The sequence below is a fragment of the Oculina patagonica genome, chromosome 1 (genome assembly GCF_052425735.1).
Source record: "Oculina patagonica isolate OP01 chromosome 1, crgOcupat, whole genome shotgun sequence".
Taxonomy (NCBI): domain Eukaryota; kingdom Metazoa; phylum Cnidaria; class Anthozoa; order Scleractinia; family Oculinidae; genus Oculina; species Oculina patagonica.
In genome coordinates this window covers 24,493,664-24,515,785 of record NC_135758.1, presented here as the reverse complement: position 1 = coordinate 24,515,785, position 22,122 = coordinate 24,493,664, and the positions used below count along the sequence as shown (strand labels likewise).

General features: G+C 38.0%; 2 protein-coding genes across 2 annotated transcripts in view; one reads left to right on the top strand and one right to left on the bottom strand.

The window, feature by feature from the left end:
- The window catches only part of LOC144642197 (uncharacterized), a 210,725-nt gene extending 193,134 nt beyond the window's left edge, over positions 1–17,591 (top strand). The window contains exons 8-18 of the mRNA XM_078501182.1: positions 2,948–3,250; positions 4,357–4,647; positions 5,203–5,502; positions 5,970–6,105; positions 6,926–7,131; positions 12,223–12,407; positions 13,262–14,104; positions 14,727–14,938; positions 15,163–15,203; positions 16,801–16,897; positions 17,337–17,591. Of these exons, the coding sequence (XP_078357308.1) occupies positions 2,948–3,250; positions 4,357–4,647; positions 5,203–5,502; positions 5,970–6,105; positions 6,926–7,131; positions 12,223–12,407; positions 13,262–14,104; positions 14,727–14,938; positions 15,163–15,203; positions 16,801–16,897; positions 17,337–17,508 (2,786 nt within the window). The 3' untranslated portion in view covers positions 17,509–17,591. The remainder of the gene's footprint in view (positions 1–2,947; positions 3,251–4,356; positions 4,648–5,202; positions 5,503–5,969; positions 6,106–6,925; positions 7,132–12,222; positions 12,408–13,261; positions 14,105–14,726; positions 14,939–15,162; positions 15,204–16,800; positions 16,898–17,336) is intronic.
- Positions 17,592–19,813: 2,222 nt separating this feature from the next.
- Positions 19,814–21,140, bottom strand: LOC144643247 (uncharacterized). The gene has a single exon (XM_078502446.1). It carries the CDS (start codon positions 20,825–20,827, stop codon positions 19,814–19,816), a length of 1,014 nt encoding a protein of 337 aa, XP_078358572.1. The 5' UTR covers positions 20,828–21,140.
- Positions 21,141–22,122: the final 982 nt, after the last annotated feature.

Genomic DNA, 22,122 nt, shown 5'->3' with positions numbered 1-22,122 from the left:
CCCTTAATTTCACGGGGGTTATATATTTATACAGCTACTTATCCTATAAATAATTAAATGCATAGTTGTATTTTGAATTAATAACCAAATATATGCTAATTTATTCCGTAGGACATTACCTGAACTGTAAGAGTCTTTTGAGCACACAAAATTTATTATTTAAAATTCAGACAGTTTCCCTTATTTTTTTTTTCAGGTGTTCAGTGGTAATTCAAGAAGCAATCAGTTGGTAAAACACGTTCTTATAGAACTTCCAACAGCTCGTGCCGTTCGGTTCCAGCCCATTCATTATTTTCATCACAAAGCCCTCAGAGTAGAAGTGTACGGAATAAAAACACCTGTAGGTGCGTCATCTTATGAAGTTAGTGCTATAGCGGTACTGTATTTGTTCTAGTGGGTGAATATTACCATTTTATCTTAGCCCCTTTCCCTCAGTACTCGTGCCCGCCACTTAAAGAGATTGTTTCATTGAAAATGGCTTACACGCAGCTGCCCGCAAGAGATGGTAGTTCTGCAAAAGACTGTTGTTGGTAACAGACATTTCGACAAGTCATCGTCAGAGTCGCTTGATTCTAAGGATGATTTCTGACCAGGCGGTTGAGAATTCAGTCACCGACAACTAACAGTTCTTTTTAGGGCTAGCACATCACATGGATAATCACACCACAGGTAGCCCAAGCACATTAGCCTCACATTAGGGCAGAAATATGAATAAGCGCCGCCCTCGAATAAACGCCGCATCATGATGTGGCGTTTATTCCAATAATAGAGTCAAAAAGCAAATGCAGTAATAATCAAGCTTGAGCAAACCTCAAAAATATTTTCCTTGATCGTAACAATGTTTAAGATATTGAAAATGACTTTTCAGACAAGCACTAAAATTTTTTTCTGTTTTTAAAATTCAAATGTTAAGTTGCCATACTATTGTTAGCAAGAAATAAATTGAATTTTGAATAAACACCGCCCTCGTATAAGCACCACCCTCGAATAAACGCCGCACTCGAATCACGAAAAATTTAATAAATACGGAAAAGGTTAGCTTGACTGTGTGACCTTTCCTGACTAAATAATTGATTAATGTTTAGAGTAACACGACAAGAGGAAGAAGAACGTCACTAAAGCATCATTGCATAAATAGTCCGGCGGCTTAGCTCCTGAATTGTGCGATTTTTGATACAAGCACCAAACTTTGCAGGATTACAAGCATTCGCATACTTATCAATTCTTGATATAGTGCCAACGCCAATTTCCTATTTTCAGCTAGTAAACAGCAATGAAATTTTCAGCCGAGAGGCCCCCCTGCCCCTTCCCCACAAAGTATTTCTTCTTGTACTTTTATAAACCTTTTATTGTTGGTTTTTATTCATTAATACAGATATGAATGCTTTTTAATTAGGCTTACAATTGTTATTTTTTACCATCTGTTTAATACCAATAATTTAATAGGAAATTATTGCATGGGAAAAGATTTTTCGTTCCCCGCCCTCTGCTCCCTCGCGTCTTTCGTTTTGCGCTAGCGTCCAGGTCTCTCGCGATCGGTGAACCGTTCGCTAACAGAAGAAAAATAGGAAAATATAGGGCTGTGAACAGTCTAAATTACAGCATTTCATTCTAAATTTTGTACGTGCGACTTGGTATCACTACCTGGCATAATAGTATTTGTCTATAAACCAGGACAAACAAATATTTCACGAAATTTCATTGATTTTAACCCTATCCAGAATGGGAGGGGCGGAAAGTGCCCGCGCTGACTTTGAACGCTTATAACTTTTTCAAGATTCAACCAAACACTACCAAACTTTGCGAATTTATCTAAAGTTTATCTGGAAATAATTTGGTAGGGTAAGTTGTTGTGTCAGGAACTTGACGTCACCATGGTAACGGCATTTTGACAGGCATGTTTTCCCAATTTTGTAATTTTCATGTTTCTATTAATGAAAAAATAATTTTAATGCAATTATTTTCATCCTTTTGCGGTTTTTAAGCACAGTTTTATTGATTTTGAGTACTTTGCAGTAATTTTAGGCGGTTTTATGACGTTTTGGAAAAAAAAATCGAAATCCAAGATGGCGACTGTTTTGACATTATGATGTAATTGTCACGTCATGTGACGTCATCTTCCCACGTGACGTTTACCAAAAAATAGGTGTTTCGACATACTATACATTCCCTAAGTTTCATTGTGACTGCTTAAATATTCTGGAAGTTAGGGAGGTCTAAAAAGATCCAAAAAAGCCCGGTCTGAATAGGGTTAATAAATTAAGGTTTCCATGGAAACCGGTGTTTTTCGGGCTTGGCACTATATCTGAAAAAAATTCTGTTGGTGACCACTTTCATTGTGCCAAGTTTCATGCTTGTATCAAAAAGTGCACAATTCAACTAAAATTTCGAGCTAAGCCGCCGGACTAAAAATATTGTTAGGACTGATATGGTTACTAATTTAAAGATGGAATATATCATGTTTTCTGTTTAGCTTCAAATTCAATGTTTCCGCAATTCAGTTTTAGTGAAAAGAAGGTTTTAACATTTCCAATGAAAAGAAAGTTTCATTCGATTGGGTGGCCAATTAATTTCCGGTTTGCAAAGGGTATTAATAAAAATATATATTTTAGCTTTCAGTTCAGATATGGAAAGGTGGGTACGTGTTGGGTGGGTTTACCCTATACCCAGAACGTTGTAAGGTATCGACTCCTTGAGTCTCCTCGGCACTGGGGATTAAAATCATTTTTCTTCCTAAAATCTCCTAATTATTGTTTTAGTATATTAGAATGTTATGTTACGTAAGTTTAAAATAAGTTTAGTTTAAGTTTTATTTTTTGTATATATGGTAATCCATAAAAGCATGCGTCGTTGTTGTTGTTGTTGCTGTTGTTAGGAAACTCAGAGAAGACATAACTGCTCAAGGGTGTTCATGGTAACATTGACGCCATGATTATATTTTCCATAGGTGTACCTTCTCCTCCTGTCATTAAAAACAAAAAGAAGGAAATATCATTACCTCATTTCAATTTGTTATGGAGTTCCCCTGATAACGGTAGATGTCCATTTACTATGTACACGGTATACTTCAAAGTGATTGGATCACCAGATAAAGAAAATGTCCGCTATCATATCAATACTACAGCGATGACAAACACTCTGGGTGCCCTGCCACTTGACTGTGACACAGAATATGAGTTTGCAGTGTCCGCGTGGAATCAGTTCGGAGAAGGTAACCTATCACAGCCCTGGCAAGGAAATTTCATGACAGGTACACGAATTTGTGTATTCTTTTTCGCAAGGGCAATAACGAAATCAGTTTTTTTCTTCTTTGTAGGATTGTTATGCGCATATGATTATTGCTGATAGAATATGCACAGTATGAATAATAAATATTATCATTATATTATTATTATTATTTTTCTCAGCGTAGCAATGTAGTTGATATTGTTTAATCCATGTATTATAAATGCTCAAATCTATGATATTTAATACTTAATACTTGTCGATCACATTTTCTACTTATCCATATTATAAAAAGGAAGCCTCGAGCCAAGTGGCCCATATACTGCCGGAGCTTATCCCGGTTTCGATAGCATTAAAGGAGCTATGTCACGGTATTTTAAGTCATTTTTATGATTAGTTTCAAATTGAAGGAAAACACAAAATAGTAGTATAAGGTAGAAAAACACAACGGAGTAATAAAAACCAGAAAATAAACAATGATGACTTTGACTGAAGAAGATTAAGACGGATTATGAGCAACAAACTTGAAAAAAAAAATGGCGAATTTTTCAAGTTGAGTTGTCCGTGACGTAGCACATTTAAGCGGCTAGGAATATTTCTTCTCCCCCCTGGATGGGATGCTAGTTCAAAGCAGGGTGCTTCCGGCATTATTTCGCCGTACCCATTTATACACGTGGGTGGAGAGAGGCACTGTTGGAGTAAAGTGTCTTGCCCAAGAACACAACACGGCGACCCCGGTCAGGGCTACTAATCCATATTGGCACGTTGAAATGGGCTTAATAAAAGTCTCTTTTAAATCAACTGTGACGCCTATAAAGTAGTTTTTTATTCCTATTAGAGAGAGAGAGAGAGAGAGCTGGAAATTGTGTGCAAAACTATCTATCCGGTACAACAAATTTAGATTACCATTTTTTGGCTGCCCGGCACCGACCCAGTAACTTGTACTACTCTGTATTGCGGTAAATGAACAAATGGCCTACACAACTGAATAAATTGTAAATACATTGTACACAAGGGTGGCGAAGTTCGTTAACATAGAGCCTCCAGTGAATTAATCAGAAACAGTCAAATAATTTTCAAATTTTCCAAACTTTGAGGACGCAGTTTGACCTGTTTTTCTCTTTCCTGAAGGTTACCCAATTATTGTTAACAGAACAAAAGAAGTGAAAGAGAGCGTTGTTGTGGTCAAGTGGAAGCCTTGTACTGCTTCTTTGTTCACTATCTACTACAGAGAGGTATTTTCGGAGATTGGCAAAAGTCACTGGGATGGCGTTAACGTGTCGGGACATGAAATTCGTTATGATCTTAACCTTAGCTGCCGCAAGGAGTATGAAATAGCGATGACAGCATGGAATTCCACAGCAGAGTCGCCATTAAAATCATTAAACAACAGCAAAATGTGGAGAGTGACAACATTAGGAGGTAATAGAATTCGCGAATATGTTATATATGGGAGAATTACGGCAAATTCTTGTTTAAGTCTCTTGTTTAATTTGCAAACGAAGTACCTGTCTTTGCTTCAGTTGATGTGTTTTAATACTGTCACGGTTGCTTAAAACATCTCTCCGTCTAAACTATTACACTATACCGTATCTGAGCTGCTTCTTGGTGACGCGAAACTACCCTAACTGTAAAGCCGTACTATAGAAAGAGCAGATTTATTTGTCAATCATTATCGAATGACACAACGGCTGTTAGTGTAGGTTTTTTATTTATCCATTGTTTTCCATTAGACAATCACACAAATAAGACAAAGTTTGATACAAATTACGAGTTCATGCTTTAACTTTAATATGGTGAACAACGTTTAGAACTCTTTTACTCGGTTTTGAACGATGACAAAGAGAAACTTAGAAGTCGCTATTGTTGTCCAGACCAGCTTTACAGCGTTTTATTTGTAAAAGCCACATCGTGGTAATTTAGTTTGTTAAAAATCTTTGGCTTTGGCGAACTAGACACCATATTTTTTTGTTACAGACAAACCGTCAGCTCCAGTCATTCTAAATAAAGAAACTCATGTATCTGGATGTGATGTGAACCTACGATGGAGTCTCCCTGAAGACAATGGATGTCCGATTACTCTGTACACAATATACTACAGTGAACGTCAATCAAAAAATGAAGATTCCTGGCATCAAATCAATGTTACCAAGGTCACTAAGTCGGAGCATCTGTTATCGCTCAAGTGCAACACAGAATACTCTTTTACAGTGACTGCCTGGAATGAACTGGGAGAAAGTGCTATTTCAAGCGAATGGCCAATAGAAACCAGCAAAGGTATGATATTCTTGGTTGTAAAGGAATTCATTTTGTATGGAGTGAAAGTAGATCGTGTTACTGAATTTTTCTATGCATCCCTTTCGGATGAAAACTGGCGTCAGGGGCAACCCTTATCAAAAGACGATAAAAAGTGTAACACAATACATGTGAGGAGTTAAGGCTTCTTAAGCGGGGGTGTGACATTGGTAGTTGCAAAGGAATAATTAACAGAAATCAATTAACAGCATTCTGTCCAATCTAGGTTTCAATTTATTTCAAGAAACATTTTTCTGTAGATGTTTTGGTCGGCGCGCTCCGCCCGATTAAAAATGGTTAGTCAGTATTTTGGTTTTCTTCTTTCAGTTCTGACTCTTTATGCCCGATGCTCAGCAATCACTCACTAGTCAGCATTGTCGTGCCTCCGTGGCACTAATTGTACATTAATTGTACTTACTGTTAATAGTTAATCCATTCTTGTCTTTCAGCCTCGAATTCTATCGGACAAACACTTAGCATTGCTGTACCAGTGGGATGCGGGGCCCTCATTCTCATAGTTGTTGGAGTTGTCTGCTTCAGGGAGAGGAGAAAGAGGAAGAAACGACGTGGCCACAAGACAAGAAGGTAGAGGAGAACATGTATAAAATTTAACCGCTTTTACACTCGGTAGATAAGGAAGCAACAGAAAGCAAAATGACAGCAAAATATCCCAAGAAGTATTTTCCCTTACTCAGGTAATGACCAATACGACTGCAGCTTTGGCAAAGTGTTTTCAACTATCATTAACACTCAAAAACCATTACCAACAATTACTTTTCTTCCGTTGTTTTGTTTTTTTGCTACCTTTATCAACTCAGTCATTTAAGCATTGGGACGAGGAGAAGAAACTTTCATTAACCTTATGGTACGTTGTGTGATCTCGTGTTGCTGCCTACATCATTCAAAGATGGAATAAGGTTGATCTCACCGAAAGTATAATAAGGGGTGTTATATAATAAGCTACTCACAAACCAAACTTTTCTGCAACCGTATTGTTAATATTGGCGCTTGGATTAGTGTGCCTTACATCGGTCCGTAAAATGTCAAGACCTCAGGATCTAAAGGGTAGAGATGTAGTGTGACAATCACATACATGGTGGTTTGCTTCGTCCATACATAGCCTCATTACTGCACAGCCCTTCATAGTAATGCTTAGGGATACATTCGCCACTTTAGAAACGAGAAGAAATCTGGGGCAAATCTCATCTTGCAGTCGCTTGTGGGACTGTTACTCAGGAGAAAAGAAAAGACAAGAAGCTAAATTATCTCCAATAACGGTCCCTTCATCGACTGCGACATGAGAGTCGCCCCAGATGTCTCCTAATCTCACTACAATACGTAAGATAGGCAAATAAACTAGCGACGAGATTGAGGTATATCTCATTTATTTGCAATTTTTCTTCAGATCGAAATCCGACATTGTCCCCCTTCTCCTAAAGGAGACTCCGCCCCAGCGTGTGATATTTATGGAAGAGCTGGGTCAGGGCGCCTTCGGAAAAGTTCACAAAGGAATCCTGAGAGATTTACCAAAAGCTGAAGTATTTTTCAAGCCCAAGGAGCAAAGAGTGGAAATTAAGGAAGGAAAAGTTGTCGCTATAAAAGTCTTACTTGGTAAAGCAGACTCGTGACAAACATATAAATAATAATCATTATGAAATTCCTCTCCCTCTTAAGAAAAGCAAATTATGTAACAAAATCTTTAATTGTATTGATCAAAAATTTCTTAAATGTGATTGGTTCCCTGCGCCCATTGTTTGCATAAATATGAGTGGCATCCATAATGGTTTCAAAAAGTGAGACTATGAGAACGATGTACGTGCAATTATTGGTTGTCTTTAGCATATCTCGTCGAGTACAAGACATGAATCGAACCTGAGACCTTTCGCACACCGGTGTTGTGCCTTAACTATAAAGCTATTTGGGGAAAATCAAGGCCAAGCACTCTAGGGTTATATTTGACACGCGTTTTGCATACTCGGAAATGCCGAAAGCGTCGTGTATGGATTTAAAGAAAAAAAGATGGAATTTTTTTCTTTAATGCTTGGTAAATAAACTAAGAGAGATATAGAGGATATTACATGGTTGCGCGGAGATATGAAATTTATCTTCGAGTGTTCAAATCGATATCTCACGAGTGAGCGCAAACAACCTAAATTAAAAATACCTTAGATACCAAAACTTAAATTCTCTTTTTAAGGCCAACCGCATTTTTCCTCCGTACAGTCTATAGAATTTTATAGTAGGGGCTCCCATCTTTTATTAAAATCGAGAAGCTTCTTGTTTCTTAAAGCAATAATTTTTTCAGCCTCTTTCTTAGCTTCTACCTTGTGTAGAAACAAGTGGAATTTTGGAAGTGAGTTGTTTCTTCGGCACTCCCATATAGTTAATTTACCCAGAATTATCAAATAATTGAGAAGACTATTATTATCAAAAAGACCTACTATTACATCTATTAGTGATAATCTAAAATTTTCTCCGTGGAGGTCAGACCACCAAGTATTAAACATGTTCCAAAAGGACCGCGCATAGGAGCAGTCATAAAAGAGGTGATAAAGGTCTTCTTTGTAACATTTGCAAAAAGAGCACTTATCAGACTCGATAAATCCAATTTTGAACAACTTTGTATTTGTAAACAAAATTTTATTTAAAATTTTATATTGAAAAGACCAAACATATGACTCGCTTGCAGCTGTATACGGAATCGAAAATACCTCCTGCAATGAATTTGAAAGCTCCAGATATATATGTTATTTGCCGGCCGGGAGGTCCGTATTGGGAATCAAAGAGGTCTATGACCTCCTCGTGAATGCGAAAGATATATTTGAATCATTCCTTTAAACAGTATAGTATCGATGGAAAATATTCATTATAGGGATTAATAATAATAATCAACTTTATTTAAAGAGGGTGAACATATAACAGGTCGCTTAGGTATAAGAATTACTTTTTTTCGCCACTTTTTTTTTTTCGCTCAGTGGTACAGCTCTGCGTTCTAAAGCGTGTGACCCGGGTTCAACTGTCGTACCCTGTCGCTAAAATTCTTTTTTCCTTCTTATTTTTTTCCACGGATATTATATACATATCTGTCTTTTATAGAGTTTCGTTATTCTTTTACTGATTATCCTTTAATAAATCGTGCCGTGCTCTAACCTTCCCAGTCTTTTAATAACACATACATAAAGTCACTGGTCATCGTTTCCGAATGTTCGCGATAATTATATAAGAAAAGGCAATATTTCATCGTTTGGGAAACGATTGTTTCTCATTTACAGGGGTGAAGTGTTTTCTACACTTATTTCTTTGAACTGATACCTTGGCAAAGCTGTATTTTTATTCACAGCCGAGGGAAACGAAATTTAGAACCAGAACCAGAGTTAGCATTTTTTTGGCGTTACCTGTCACGGTGATTTGTCAATCGTATGCAAATTTTTTCAGATTTTGACTCGCAAAGTCATGCTTCACTGAGCAGAACAGAGTCCGCTTGCAGTTCAGCTGTTTTGTTTTGCTTTTTTGTTTTCAGGCCTAAGTTATATAAAAATTAATATCAGTATAGAATAGCATGCTATCAAAAAAAGGATTGTCTGGAGAAAGAAACTCGAACGTACAAACGAAAGAAAGCGACAAAATGTCGAATGTAATTAAATTTGACCTTTTGCGTCTCGTTTCATGCTCAGGATGTTTACGTTTATATCTTTGATTGTTCGCTTGATTGATTAAAATTTATTATACTTTTTAGCCACTCTGGGTTCAAGCCGAAGAGATTTAAATTAAATGGCTTTCCGAAACATTTGGTTGTCAGTTCAAAGTTATTTTTTGTTGTTTTAAGCGTGAATACCGCCGCTATATAATTATTTCTCAAACTCAAAAACATGACGTTATAAGCAACAGGCGCCCCATTCGGGTCAGGTGGATGAGTTGGAAACTCAATGAAACACCAGTTGAAAATCACTGGTGTTTCATACGTTTTCATCACTAGTTTTCATACGTTTTCATCACTAGTGAAAAAATTGTTCTTAATCTGCATATTCATATATTACTCAAAAAGCTTTACATAATCATTAATTTTTAATAAAAATGAAGGAAAAAATTTAAATTAAAACTAAAGCCTAAGTCATTGAATTAAAGTTTAATAATTTCTTAAAGTCGCCAAAAAACTGGATATTCATTCCACATTCTAGAAACTTAAGCGGCGTAAGCGGCGTAAGCGGCTGAACTTAACGGCTTAACGGCTTAACGGCTTAGCGGCTTAACGTAAGCGGCTGAACTTTGTGCAATTCATACTCTTTAAAAACTCCACCAACCTCGAGTATTGGAACATTGACACTTCGCACTCGTTGCCAATCCTCAAAAATCCCTATTGCCCACTTATTTTTATATCTGGTAGACTTCGGTACTGCTCTCTACGCAAGTTCTTCTTCCTCGATTGTTTTCGGGGAGCGAAACCTTCCTTCGGCCATGGCAAAAACAATATGTAAATCCCTTCAAGTTCACAACGCTTTTAGAATACAAATTTGGTGCAACGCGAAACTATTGGATAATTAAAAACAAAAGCTCAAAATACAATGAATGCCGACTGAGTACAACAAATCACACATACAAGGCATTTTAAAGAAAAATGGGAAAAAATACGACACTGCATAATTTTGTATTGTTTCTTTAGAGAAGTCATTTCAAAAACTCGTGCATCGTGTTTCATCACATTTCCAAAACTGAAAACAGATGAAAGCACTCGGCCGAAGCGGCCTCGTGCTTTCATCTGTTTTCTCGTGTTTGGAAATCGTGATGAACACTCGCACTCGTTTTTGAAATAGTACTTCCGCACCGTCTGCATACAATCACAAATTAATTCTGTCTTTTCGCGTTCGGGCATTTACAGCTATCTGTTTAAAACTTTAGGTTCCGCCGTTCATCGCTATGCGTTCCGAATAAATTGTAAGCCGTTAAGTAGCTCATAGCCGTGCGTTCCAAATTTTTCGACAGCCGTTCAGTAGTTCAAAACCGTGCGTTCCAAATTTTTCGACAGCCGTTCGGTTGTTCATAACCGTGCGTTCCAAATTTTTCGACAGTTGTTCATAACCGTGCGTTCCGAATAAATTACAAGCCGTTCAGCCGTGCAGTTTCACCCGTTCCACTTAACTTTGTGAGCCGTGCGTTACCCGTTCGGTAGCCGTGTATTTTACCCGTTCGGTATAAAGCCCTTAGTGTACGTTTTCGCGTGAGAGGTCAATGCATAAATTATTATTCATAAATTAAACTTAACAGCCCATCGACCGACCGACCGACTGACTGAGTGAAAATTTGCATATCACTTTCCATAACCATACTCGTTTCATTACATTCACGAGTAAAAACTGTGCCTGAGGTCTTGAGTACGGCCCGAGGCCGCAGGCCGAGGGCCATGCTTAAGACCGAGGGTACAGTTTTTCCCAATACGGACCGACCCAGGCCGGCAAATAAAGTTTTTATCTTTTTTCTTCTTTAATTTGTTTGGAAAAGAAACCGAGAAAAAATGCGTCGCAAAATCTTTGTTTGTATACGCGCGGATATGACTTCAATGTTGAGTCCGACTCGATCGACGAGCAAGAGTGAATAATTCTGTTTGCTATTTATTTCGGAATAAAATAGCATCGTTGAAACTGAACCATACTCAAGAACGGTTCAGCATATTTAATTTACACTGAAGAGAATCAAGAAAAGCAAAAAAAAATCATAAATATAGCACACACAAGCCACAAAACTTAACATATTTAAATTGATTTCGGCTTCCCGAACAATTCTCGATAAATGTTTTAAAAGTCTTGGAAGAAACTTTGCTCGTAGGGTGTTAATTCAATTAGGACTCTTGACTCAAAAATACTCTTTGACTGAAAAGCAGTTTTACAAGCTATTCACACTTGTATTGAACAAATTAATAATCTCTGCAATGATTCCTAGCAGAATTTTATTCTGATAAACAGTGCCAAACTGAATGAAATGCATAGTGTCTACGTACGGCACAATATTCTGATAATTAATTTGTCCGTTTTTAATCAAAGAATCTCATTTCCTTGAATGATGGCAAATAGCGCTCTGTTTTTAGCGAAAAGTGACGGATAAACAAGGCAGTTTAACTCTTAGAGGAAGTTTAAAAAACCGGTGAAGTTTACCGCAATGGCGTGAAAATCATTGCGAAATGCATGCACAAACAACGGCAAACTACGAACCGCAAACTGCAACTAAATTTTGTTGAGAAATAAATAAATACTCGCCTTTTGAAGAACTTTGAGGCCTTTAATTCCACTGCTTTTAGTCCTTTCAAATTTACAACGGTTGGTGCACAGCTATTTCGATTTTGGAGAGCAAAACTTGCATGTGTTTTTTCGACTCGCGCTGTAAACCGATTTCGCGCGGGGATGCATCCCGTTCCGTTGACCGCGGTCAAGATCGGAAAATTCCGCCCGCTCCCGGAACCAATCAGATTGCAGGATTCGGTTCATCTTGCCCGCTCGCGCACTGAGAAAAAAATAATTCCTGGTATTTCACTGATGTTTATATAATAAGTAGTTCTTCTATCAGTTCACAGCCAGAGACAAAAACAAAACTGTCGACAATACCTTCTGTCACGCTTTAATCAACCATGAATTGGGGGAATAGACAAGAAACCGTTTCACGCCAAGTTTCTTATCTGTTTTGTAACCTATCATCTTCCCTTTCTTATCTCAGAAAGAGGAGACGACGAAGGCAGAGATCAGTTTCTGCAGGAAATCGAGTTCATGAAGCAAATTGGCTCACACAGGAATGTCCTCAGCATGCTGGGTTACTGGGTTAAGTCTAAACCCATCATGTTAATCTTGGAATATGTTCCACACGGGGATCTCCTTCAGTGGCTGAGAAGCAAAAGACAACAGGTAGAGTTGTTTTGCTGCTTTAGAAACACTATGTAGCATTCATTTTTGTGTTGCCATTGACCATACACAGTAGCTAACACCCTAAGTTAGCCGAGAAGCATCGAATAAAACGATTTTTTTACTTTTCATTTGATCACACATAAAGCTGACGTTCATCGTACAAGAAAGTACTTGAATTAATCTTGCAGTCGGTTTCAGTGTTAAATGTTCTTTGTTCTCCGCTACAACGAACCGCTAACAAAACGACTTAATTTGACTAACAATAGACGAAACAGTACGACTTAATTTTTCACTTACAATAGACGGATCGAAACTAACCAATTACTGTTCACAAACTCTACACGAGGAGCCTTACAGCCAATAACTTCACGGCTAAACTGACCAACCAACTTCAACGAACCAGACTTCAATGAACATCAACTTCAACGAACATCATCGACTGACAACAACTTTTCACTTGACTCTGAAGATGACTTCCGCTCAGGTTGTTGAGACGTCAGTCACCACCAATAGTTCTTCTCAGAACTACTCTAACCCGGACGATCACACTATACGACCTAATGTTTTACGTAAAATTATTACCCGAAATTATCATCAGCTGCAAGTAAAACACAACTAGTCGTATTTCTTTTAACTTAACTTTAGACTGTCATTTCTCAACCCAAACTTTACGGTATTGTTTGATATCGGACAGCTATAGCTAATCTAAATACCAAAAATCTTTCCTTTTTACGCAGTTAAAATGCCAAGTCAGTTCCTTCTTTTTTGGGCTACGCAACTCTTGGTGAAGCTGGAAAACAATAAAAAGTTCTTTTTTTTCTGCTGTTTTAACCTCACATTTTTATTAATTTCAGATCAAGTGCAAGAACAGCATTGATGGCGTCATTTTTGATGCCGTGATAGATTTCGCAGATGACAATAAACTGATAGGTACAGCTTCTACTGTACAAATATCAGAGGAGAAAGAAGTAAACACAGTACGTGACGATAATCAAGACTTAGTGGGCGCCTCTCATATGGCAGTTGACGTGCAACCGTTATCTGAAAACAAATGGGATGAAGGATTAACATCAAAGCCCATTGAGAAGAGCTTCCCTGAAAGGTATGCAGTCTTGCCCACAACAGTTAGAGATGTATCTGGTCAGCCTAAGACCGTTGACACAACTGGCGAAGCTTTTGAAAAGAGCAAGCAAGATGACAAGAAGATAGAGAAAGGGAAAGCAGATAATCGAATATCCCTATCATTGGAAGAACGTTTCCTCACAATTCCTGAAGCTCATGCTTCACCGGGACATAAAGAAGGAATTACAAAGCGCGAAGAATTCAGTGAGCAGGGTAGCCTGGAATGTTTGGATGTGATCATATCCGTAGCAGGTGAAATCGACCAAGTGAGAGGCTCACCGGTTGAACTTCAGTCTGGCGTCACAACTGAAGAAGATTTGAACGAAAAGATAGAAGATGATAAGAAAATGGAGCAACGAGAAGACAATGAAAAAGTTGAAAGAGAAACACTCTGCACAGCAATTCAAGATGCACCTGGTCCATCCGAACCCGGGGAGAGAATAACTCAAAACAGACAGGAACCAAAGCAAGTTCAAATAAATTTCCCTTCGACAGATCAACACAGTAACGTTGCGGAAGTCGACTTTTCTGCCAAAGATCTTCTCTCCTTTGCGTGGCAAATAGCAAGCGGAATGGTAAGTGCTGAGATAAAAAAAACGTTTTGAGAGATGAAAATTGTGTTGGCGAATAAACAGGAAATAAACCAGCGGAATTGTTTTTCTTCCTGTAGCCAACTTCACCTTCACGTCGATTCTTCTCATGCATAATGTGACCTGAAATTAAACTTGTATCTTCTGTGACGTACATGTACATGCAATTATATTTTGTATTAATGTAAACATTGTGATAAAAAGGCAAACCTAAGCTTGGGAATAAGACGATCCCTTCCCATCCTCTAGTTCAGTTAACGGAGAAATGGTACGGTATATTGTCATTTTTCTGATTGCTTTAACATTGAAGGAAACCTCAAAATAATAGTTTTGAAACCTAGAAAACAACAAAGGAGTAATAAAAAAGCAAAAATAACCAAGAATGGTTCCGACTGATAAAGATTAAGACAAATTTCGAACGACAATTTTGAAAAACTTTGCCATTTTTTTTTTCATGATATGTGTTGTCCGTGACGTAGCTCCTTTTACATTAACATTAATTGTAAATAATCATAATATGTTATCATTCATAGAGCTCCCCCCAACCAAAACGTATTTGCGCACTTGGTATTGTTTCCACTTTTCTTCTTTTTATTATTGTAAACAGGAATACTTGGCTAGCAAAGGATTTGTTCATCGTGATCTGGCAGCTCGTAATGTTCTTCTTGGTGAGGACAAGGCAGTGAAGATTGCTGATTTTGGATTGTTACGTCACACCTATGGTGAAATATACGAGGTGAAGAAGACGAAAAAACTGCCAATCAAATGGATGGCACCTGAGTCATTGGGCAGTGGCATATACACTTCTAAAAGCGATGTGTAGGTTATTTTGCTACATTGTGGAGTACGAGTATGTTTTGGTACAATTTAGTATTTTCTTTTGTTCTGGGGTATGGTAATTTATGATAATAAATACAAAACGAAGGAAAATAGCAAACTGTAACAAAGGATAAAATTCAATCACATGTTCAAAACCCGTTTTGAAATCAATCCATCCATTTAATTGTTGATCGTTTATTTTTTTTATTTGCTTCTTTTCTCAGGTGGTCATTTGGCGTTCTTCTGTGGGAGCTGAGTACAATGGGTAAGAAATCGAAACCAAAAATATTTAACAACTGAACAATCACAACAAAGAAAATAATGCATTTCAATACAAAAGCATGTAACCCTTGTTACAGTTGCGGTTGGCTTTGTTCGTGATAATAAGATGTTATTGTAGATACCGTAATGATTCGATTTAGCGCCCTCCTTCAAATAGGCGCCCCCTTCCGAATAAGCGCCCCCCTTCGAATGCGTTTTTGTCAATAAGCGCCCCTATCATTAATTACGATTGTTTTCAAGTTGTTCCTTTTGTATCACCTTTGTGAATTCTCAATTCTCACAACCTGCATTTTATACATGTAAGGAAGGATATCTTCAAAAGGATTTATTCAAATGACCTGAAAATTTCTACATGCTTTCTTGTCAGTGTTTGCTATTTGGGCTCAGAGTTTTCAACAAGTTCTTAGATTATTTGCATGAAATGTTTGTTATGTGATCCATTAGCTTTCCCTAGTCTTCTAAAGTACTTTTTATAACAGTTACGGGTCACTCAGAAGTATTTCCTGGTTTCAGAATTTGTAGCTCTTGAGGGACCGGTCATTATTTAAAAAGTGGGAAGGGCTGGTGCAAATGGGGGGGGGGGGGGGGATTCAATGATTTTTATGCAGGGAAAAGGGGGGACTTAAATTTACGTAAGTGGGTAAGAGTGGTGGGGGCGATGTTAGGACAAAAAACAAACAAACAAAAAACATGTCACGGCTTTGTAACGGGGGAGGCTCAGGATAATTTGAACATAGCCTCCATCCATTTGCACCGGCCCTTCACCGTCTAATAATGACTGGTCCCTAATGACAATAGGTGGTTTTCACTGTCACGCCGCGAAAAAATAAATCCAAAACTATTGAGTCACAATTAAAAATCAAGAATATTACAGGTTGTAGAAAAAACTACTTGTCCAAGTCTCAGGTCTGTACGTTATTCCGTACTTGAGTTATCCGTCAAAATGTTTCACGCAAATTTAGAGAGCACAGTATGGAATCGCCATGTTGGAGCTCAACTGCTTGGGCTCCAACATGGCGGCCGGAAATCAATGAAAACATCTGGCGTTCAATTCTACTGCAAAAAGCGGTCAGATCATTCTAATGAACAAGTTAAAACCAATTACAATATCACTTCTCGTGAAACCTCAGCTGTCCAGGTTGTTAAAAATCGCAGGATGAAGCATTTTTTAAAGAATACGTGACAGCCTTCGGGCGGCCATGTTTGATCTCGTGTGGCGTGAAACTTCGAAATTCAAAATGCTCTAACTTAAAGACGGCGAATGCTATCGAGCTAAAAAACCTTCAAAAGGATTTATATTATGCACGTCTAATTACCATTAAAGGATAAAAACTCAGGGTCTTTCGATTCTGGGGTTTAGATTTTTGATGACGTCACGTGAAAACCAAGAATATATGGTATTGCCGTTGTTTAAAATAAAATAAAAAAATCTGTTTGTTACAATTTGTAAAAAGGCTCACTTTTGGTTGCTCCACTGCCTTAATAATAGTTAATAATGAATAGGTGACCACACTAACAGACTTTCGGTTCCTTTATTATTATCATGATTTTGTTTCTTCCAATCGACAATTACATTTTAGGCGGAATCCCATATCCTGGAGTAAGCAACAATAGGTTGTACAACCTTCTTAAGACAGGATATCGCATGGAAAAGCCAGACATGTGTACTGACGAGATGTAAGTTTACAAATGAGCAATTGTACTCTGTATAGTCAGTACCTAGTACCTTTTAACCCCTGTTCCCACACCTTCCTTATAGGTTCGCACCATTTCCTTTTCAACTTTTATTGCAAAATATCACGCAATGTTGTGATTGTTTTCCCAAATTTCTCCCGGTTCCCGCCCTCACTTCTCCCGCCTACTATTGCAGGGACCATGATCTACCCACATACTCTCCAGAATAACAAAATGGCGACCAACAAAATTTGAAAATAATTTAGATCAACATCTTTGGAATGAGGATTCTAGTCTGGGTGGGTAACTAGAAATGGGGGCTAAATATAAATGCAGCAAGTAATTTGTCCTTCAATTAGCATAATGAGAATTATTAAAGTGTGGGCAAATAAGATATCAAGGCTCTTTTCTATATCAGCTAACAAACGTTAACTCCTATCAGATACGCGGTCATGTTAGACTGTTGGAAAGAGGACCCTGACGAGCGGCCATCATTTAAACAACTGATATCAACACTGGAGACCATGATGACAGCGGACACTCCTTACCACGATTTCAATAAACATGATGAAGCCAAGGCCTGTTACAATGAGGCGTATTGTGACAGTGATTGAAAGAACGGTATCACTCCTTACCACGATTTCAGTAAACTGGATGAGAGCAAGGCCTGTTACAGTGGGCGGGCACAACCTGACAGCGACTAATGAATCAGTCGTTCTTGTTCAATATAGAATTTCAAGAAAAAAGCTAGTTTGTTAACATCCTATAAAATGTTAAACTAGGGCCCACATATGCATGCAAAAGTCCTTAAACTTTAAATAATTAGCATCGGCTTGAGAGAAAAAGTGTGCTAATTTAAAACGGCTTACTTATTATATTTACCATTGTAGGGTTGAAGTAGGTATTGTGCGAGTAGACAAAACACTGCGTGAAAATCGTGAATAGCAAACAAATTTAAGAATATAGAGCGAGCGATTGGTTACGCAGTTTGCCGAACAAGCTACGTTTACTTGTTAAAACGACGGCACAACTGAAGGACCTGCAGCTGAAGTTGGGCAGGTATTTGTTGCAGGTTGAAGGTTGAAAAATCGTTCTTTGAGTCTATTTAGCACTCGGTTAGCTTGAATAGCACTCAGGTTAGCCTGAATAGCACTCAGGTTAGCCTAAATAGCACCCAGGTTAGCCTAAATTAGCTTAGGGTGCTTGCGGTTAGCCTTTATATTGTTTTTTTTTTTTTTAACTTCAACTGGAATAAACGGGTCGTTTCAACCTGCAACCTGCAAAAAATACCTACCGCCTGAAGTCGACATTGGAGTGCAGGTTTTGATTACACTCCAGTGATTGAACGTAAATTGTAGAATTTTTCAGTTCTCAAAGTTAAATTCAGAATTTAAAAATGTAATTTAAATTTTTTATAATAACAGTACATATAGTTAAGATTGAAGAGACCTTAATTATCTCCCATTCTACTTTTTAAAGCTGCATGATATAACTGCTTGTTAAAATGACGACACAACTGAAGATGAGAATGAAGTGCAGGCTTTGATTACACTCCAGTGATTAAAGGCACGTTGTAGAATGTTTCAGTTATTAAAGGCGAATTAAGAATTTAATAATGTGATAATTTATAATGATAATGACAAAGATTGTAGGGACCATAATTGCCTCCCAGTAATTGAAGGTTCAATGTAGAAATCAAAATTATGAAAAAAAGAATTCAAACGACAGTTACTACATTCTACTTTTAAAGCTGCACTGGAGAATTGTTTGTTTACATGACAGCACAACTGAAGTTGAGATTGAAGTGCAGGCTTTGATTACACTCTAGCGATTAAAGGTAAATTGTAGAACTTTTTAGTTATTAAAGGTGGATTGAGAATTTAAAAAATGTAATTAATTTATAATAACAATACATTTAAGTTAAGATTGTAGGGACCCCAATTACCTCCCAGTAATTGAAGGTCCAATGCAGAAATCAAAATAATAATTAAAATTAAGTACAAACGACATTTATTACATTCTACCTTTTAAAACTGCACTGTAGAATAGCTGAAGTGCAAGCTTTGATCACATTCCAGTGATTAAAGGTACATTGTAGAACTTTTCAGTTGTCAAGGGGGTCCTTCTTAACTACAGATTTAGAGCAGTTGCTAAGGAATTGCTAAAGATGGTTTTTGGGAGCAAGCCATTAAGGAGCGTTCGGTAATGCTTAACGGTGAATTACTGGTGGAGAACACTTTCGTTGAAAAATTTGATATTGCGCGCGCTTTACTAGTGCCAGTCTCAAACCGCGCATTAGAATTTAAAATCCTAAAACTTGCGGTGGAAAAGGTAGAGTTTCGATTTTTTTTTAAGACTTAAAGAGTTTCGACTTTTTTAAAGACTTAACCTAGCCTTTCTTATAATCCTTCGTGTGAAATTACCGTTTACATATAAGAATTGAACGCTACTGAAGAAAGTCTCAAAATACGGGTGTTTATTACACCAAAACTTTAATAAAAATGCGAATTTCATAAAAACCATACCAAGCATAAGCACGTGGACGTTCTCTATCTGTTGGCACTGATTTTAATTTTCAGATCTATAAACCCTTTCAGTTTTAGGGGGTTTTTCTATTCCGGTCACGTGACTTGTCAAATATGGCCGTGATTTGAAAAAATTGAAGGACTCTTCAATATTTCGTAATAAAAATTAACGGTAAAAGTAAGCGACGTTTCGACCGATCTTCGGTCATTATCAAGCTAAGTGTAAGAAATAAAATTTGCATAGTTATATATAACTACAAAGAGGTAAAAATGTGTGAGGAATATTAATGAAGTAAAAATATGTAAGAATGTAAGTAAAAAGAATTTACAACGTAGTTGCTAAAAACAAGAAAAAGGCATGCAAGGCTAATAAATAAATAATGACAAAAAGAAATTATTTAAAAACTTTCGCACGTATAGAGTCAGATTGTACATTGAGACTAGGTCTCAGTTCGTGGATAAAAAACATTTCAAAAACAAGACAATCAAACTTCGTTTTACACTTCTTTAAAATCGAAAAATTCTTGGTTAGATCCTTAGGGGCCAAAGAATGTTCCTCGCGATAATGTTTTCCAATTGATGACGACGCGTTCTTGTGCTCATCGACGCTTTGGTGCAAGTGCCGGCGCGTAAAACCAACATAACCTGCATCGCACAGGTCACATTTAAAATGATAAATAAGGGATTGTTGGCTTACGACCGGCGGCTTGACTTCGCGTATTTTGAGATCTCGCTCGATCTTATGGCTAATGAAAGCCGGTTGGATGGCGTGGTCGATTTTTTGGCCAAGATCTTTCAGTTGCGCGCGAAGAGAATCAGCTGAAGATTGATCTTTAAATGGTAAGACAACCCGAACGGGCTCTGGAGTGTTGTTGTCGGTCGGTGAAGGAACAGGTTGCTCAGAAGCTTTGATGGCAATGAAGCGTGTTATAGTGGAATTTATTAGTTCATCTGGGTATTCAAGACGAGAGAACAACAACTTAAGACGATCGCATTCTTCAGAGAAGTAGGTCCAGTTAGAAGAAAGTCGGAACGCACGGTCCAGCATAGTTTTCAGTAGGCCGCGTTTATACCGATCGTCAACATGACTCTTGTAATGTAACAAGAGACCAGAGTTTGTGGGCTTCACATAAACCTTTGTCGCAACGTGGTTAGATTTGTTCAGCAATTGTGTTCCAAGAAAAGGAAGCATGTGGTCATTTTCTATCTCCATGGTGAACTTTAGAGATGAGTGGCATTGGTTCAGCGTCTCCAGAAAGTTGTTGGCTGATGCTTTGTTAGGCATGATGGTCAGTGTGTCGTCCACATACCTCCTATAGTAGCTGGGCATCTTTCCTTCACGATCCAGAGTTTCCTCTATGCTGCACATAAATACATTGGCGAGCAGGGGTCCAAGCGGAGAGCCCATGGCGACACCGTCGGTCTGTTCTTATAATTGACCGTTAAACAGGAAAAGTTGATCTTTTGTTGCCCCTTCTAGGAGATGGATTAGGTCCTGCTTACTGAGATTAAGGTGGTGCGTTTGATTAAACCAGTCATTGGTAAATGCTTTGTCAGCAAGGATGTTAATTGTTTCTTCAAGAGGTACATTGGTAAACAATGAAGAAACATCGTAGGAGACCAAAACGTCACCGTCTTTGAGTGTCAATGAATGGACTTCGTTCACAAACTCGAAGGTGTCTGTTATCGTGTACTGATTAATAGCAAGCGGTTTAAGCTTGTCATCTAACCATTTCGCCAGCGCATAGTTGTAACAACTTTCTGGAGACGCTGAACCAATGCCACTCATCTCTAAAGTTCACCATGGAGATAGAAAATGACCACATGCTTCCTTTCCTTGGAACACAATTGCTGAACAAATCTAACCACGTTGCGACAAAGGTTTATGTGAAGCCCACAAACTCTGGTCTCTTGTTACATTACAAGAGTCATGTTGACGATCGGTATAAACGCGGCCTACTGAAAACTATGCTGGACCGTGCGTTCCGACTTTCTTCTAACTGGACCTACTTCTCTGAAGAATGCGATCGTCTTAAGTTGTTGTTCTCTCGTCTTGAATACCCAGATGAACTAATAAATTCCACTATAACACGCTTCATTGCCATCAAAGCTTCTGAGCAACCTGTTCCTTCACCGACCGACAACAACACTCCAGAGCCCGTTCGGGTTGTCTTACCATTTAAAGATCAATCTTCAGCTGATTCTCTTCGCGCGCAACTGAAAGATCTTGGCCAAAAAATCGACCACGCCATCCAACCGGCTTTCATTAGCCATAAGATCGAGCGAGATCTCAAAATACGCGAAGTCAAGCCGCCGGTCGTAAGCCAACAATCCCTTGTTTATCATTTTAAATGTGACCTGTGCGATGCAGGTTATGTTGGTTTTACGCGCCGGCACTTGCACCAACGCGTCGATGAGCACAAGAACGCGTCGTCATCAATTGGAAAACATTATCGCGAGGAACATTCTTTGGCCCCTAAGGATCTAACCAAGAATTTTTCGATTTTAAAGAAGTGTAAAACGAAGTTTGATTGTCTTGTTTTTGAAATGTTTTTTATCCACGAACTGAGACCTAGTCTCAATGTACAATCTGACTCTATACGTGCGAAAGTTTTTAAATAATTTCTTTTTGTCATTATTTATTTATTAGCCTTGCATGCCTTTTTCTTGTTTTTAGCAACTACGTTGTAAATTCTTTTTACT

Bases quoted from the DNA above. Each gene is read 5' to 3' on its own strand.
- LOC144643247 (XM_078502446.1), bottom strand. From the start codon at position 20,827: ATGGGCTCTCCGCTTGGACCCCTGCTCGCCAATGTATTTATGTGCAGC.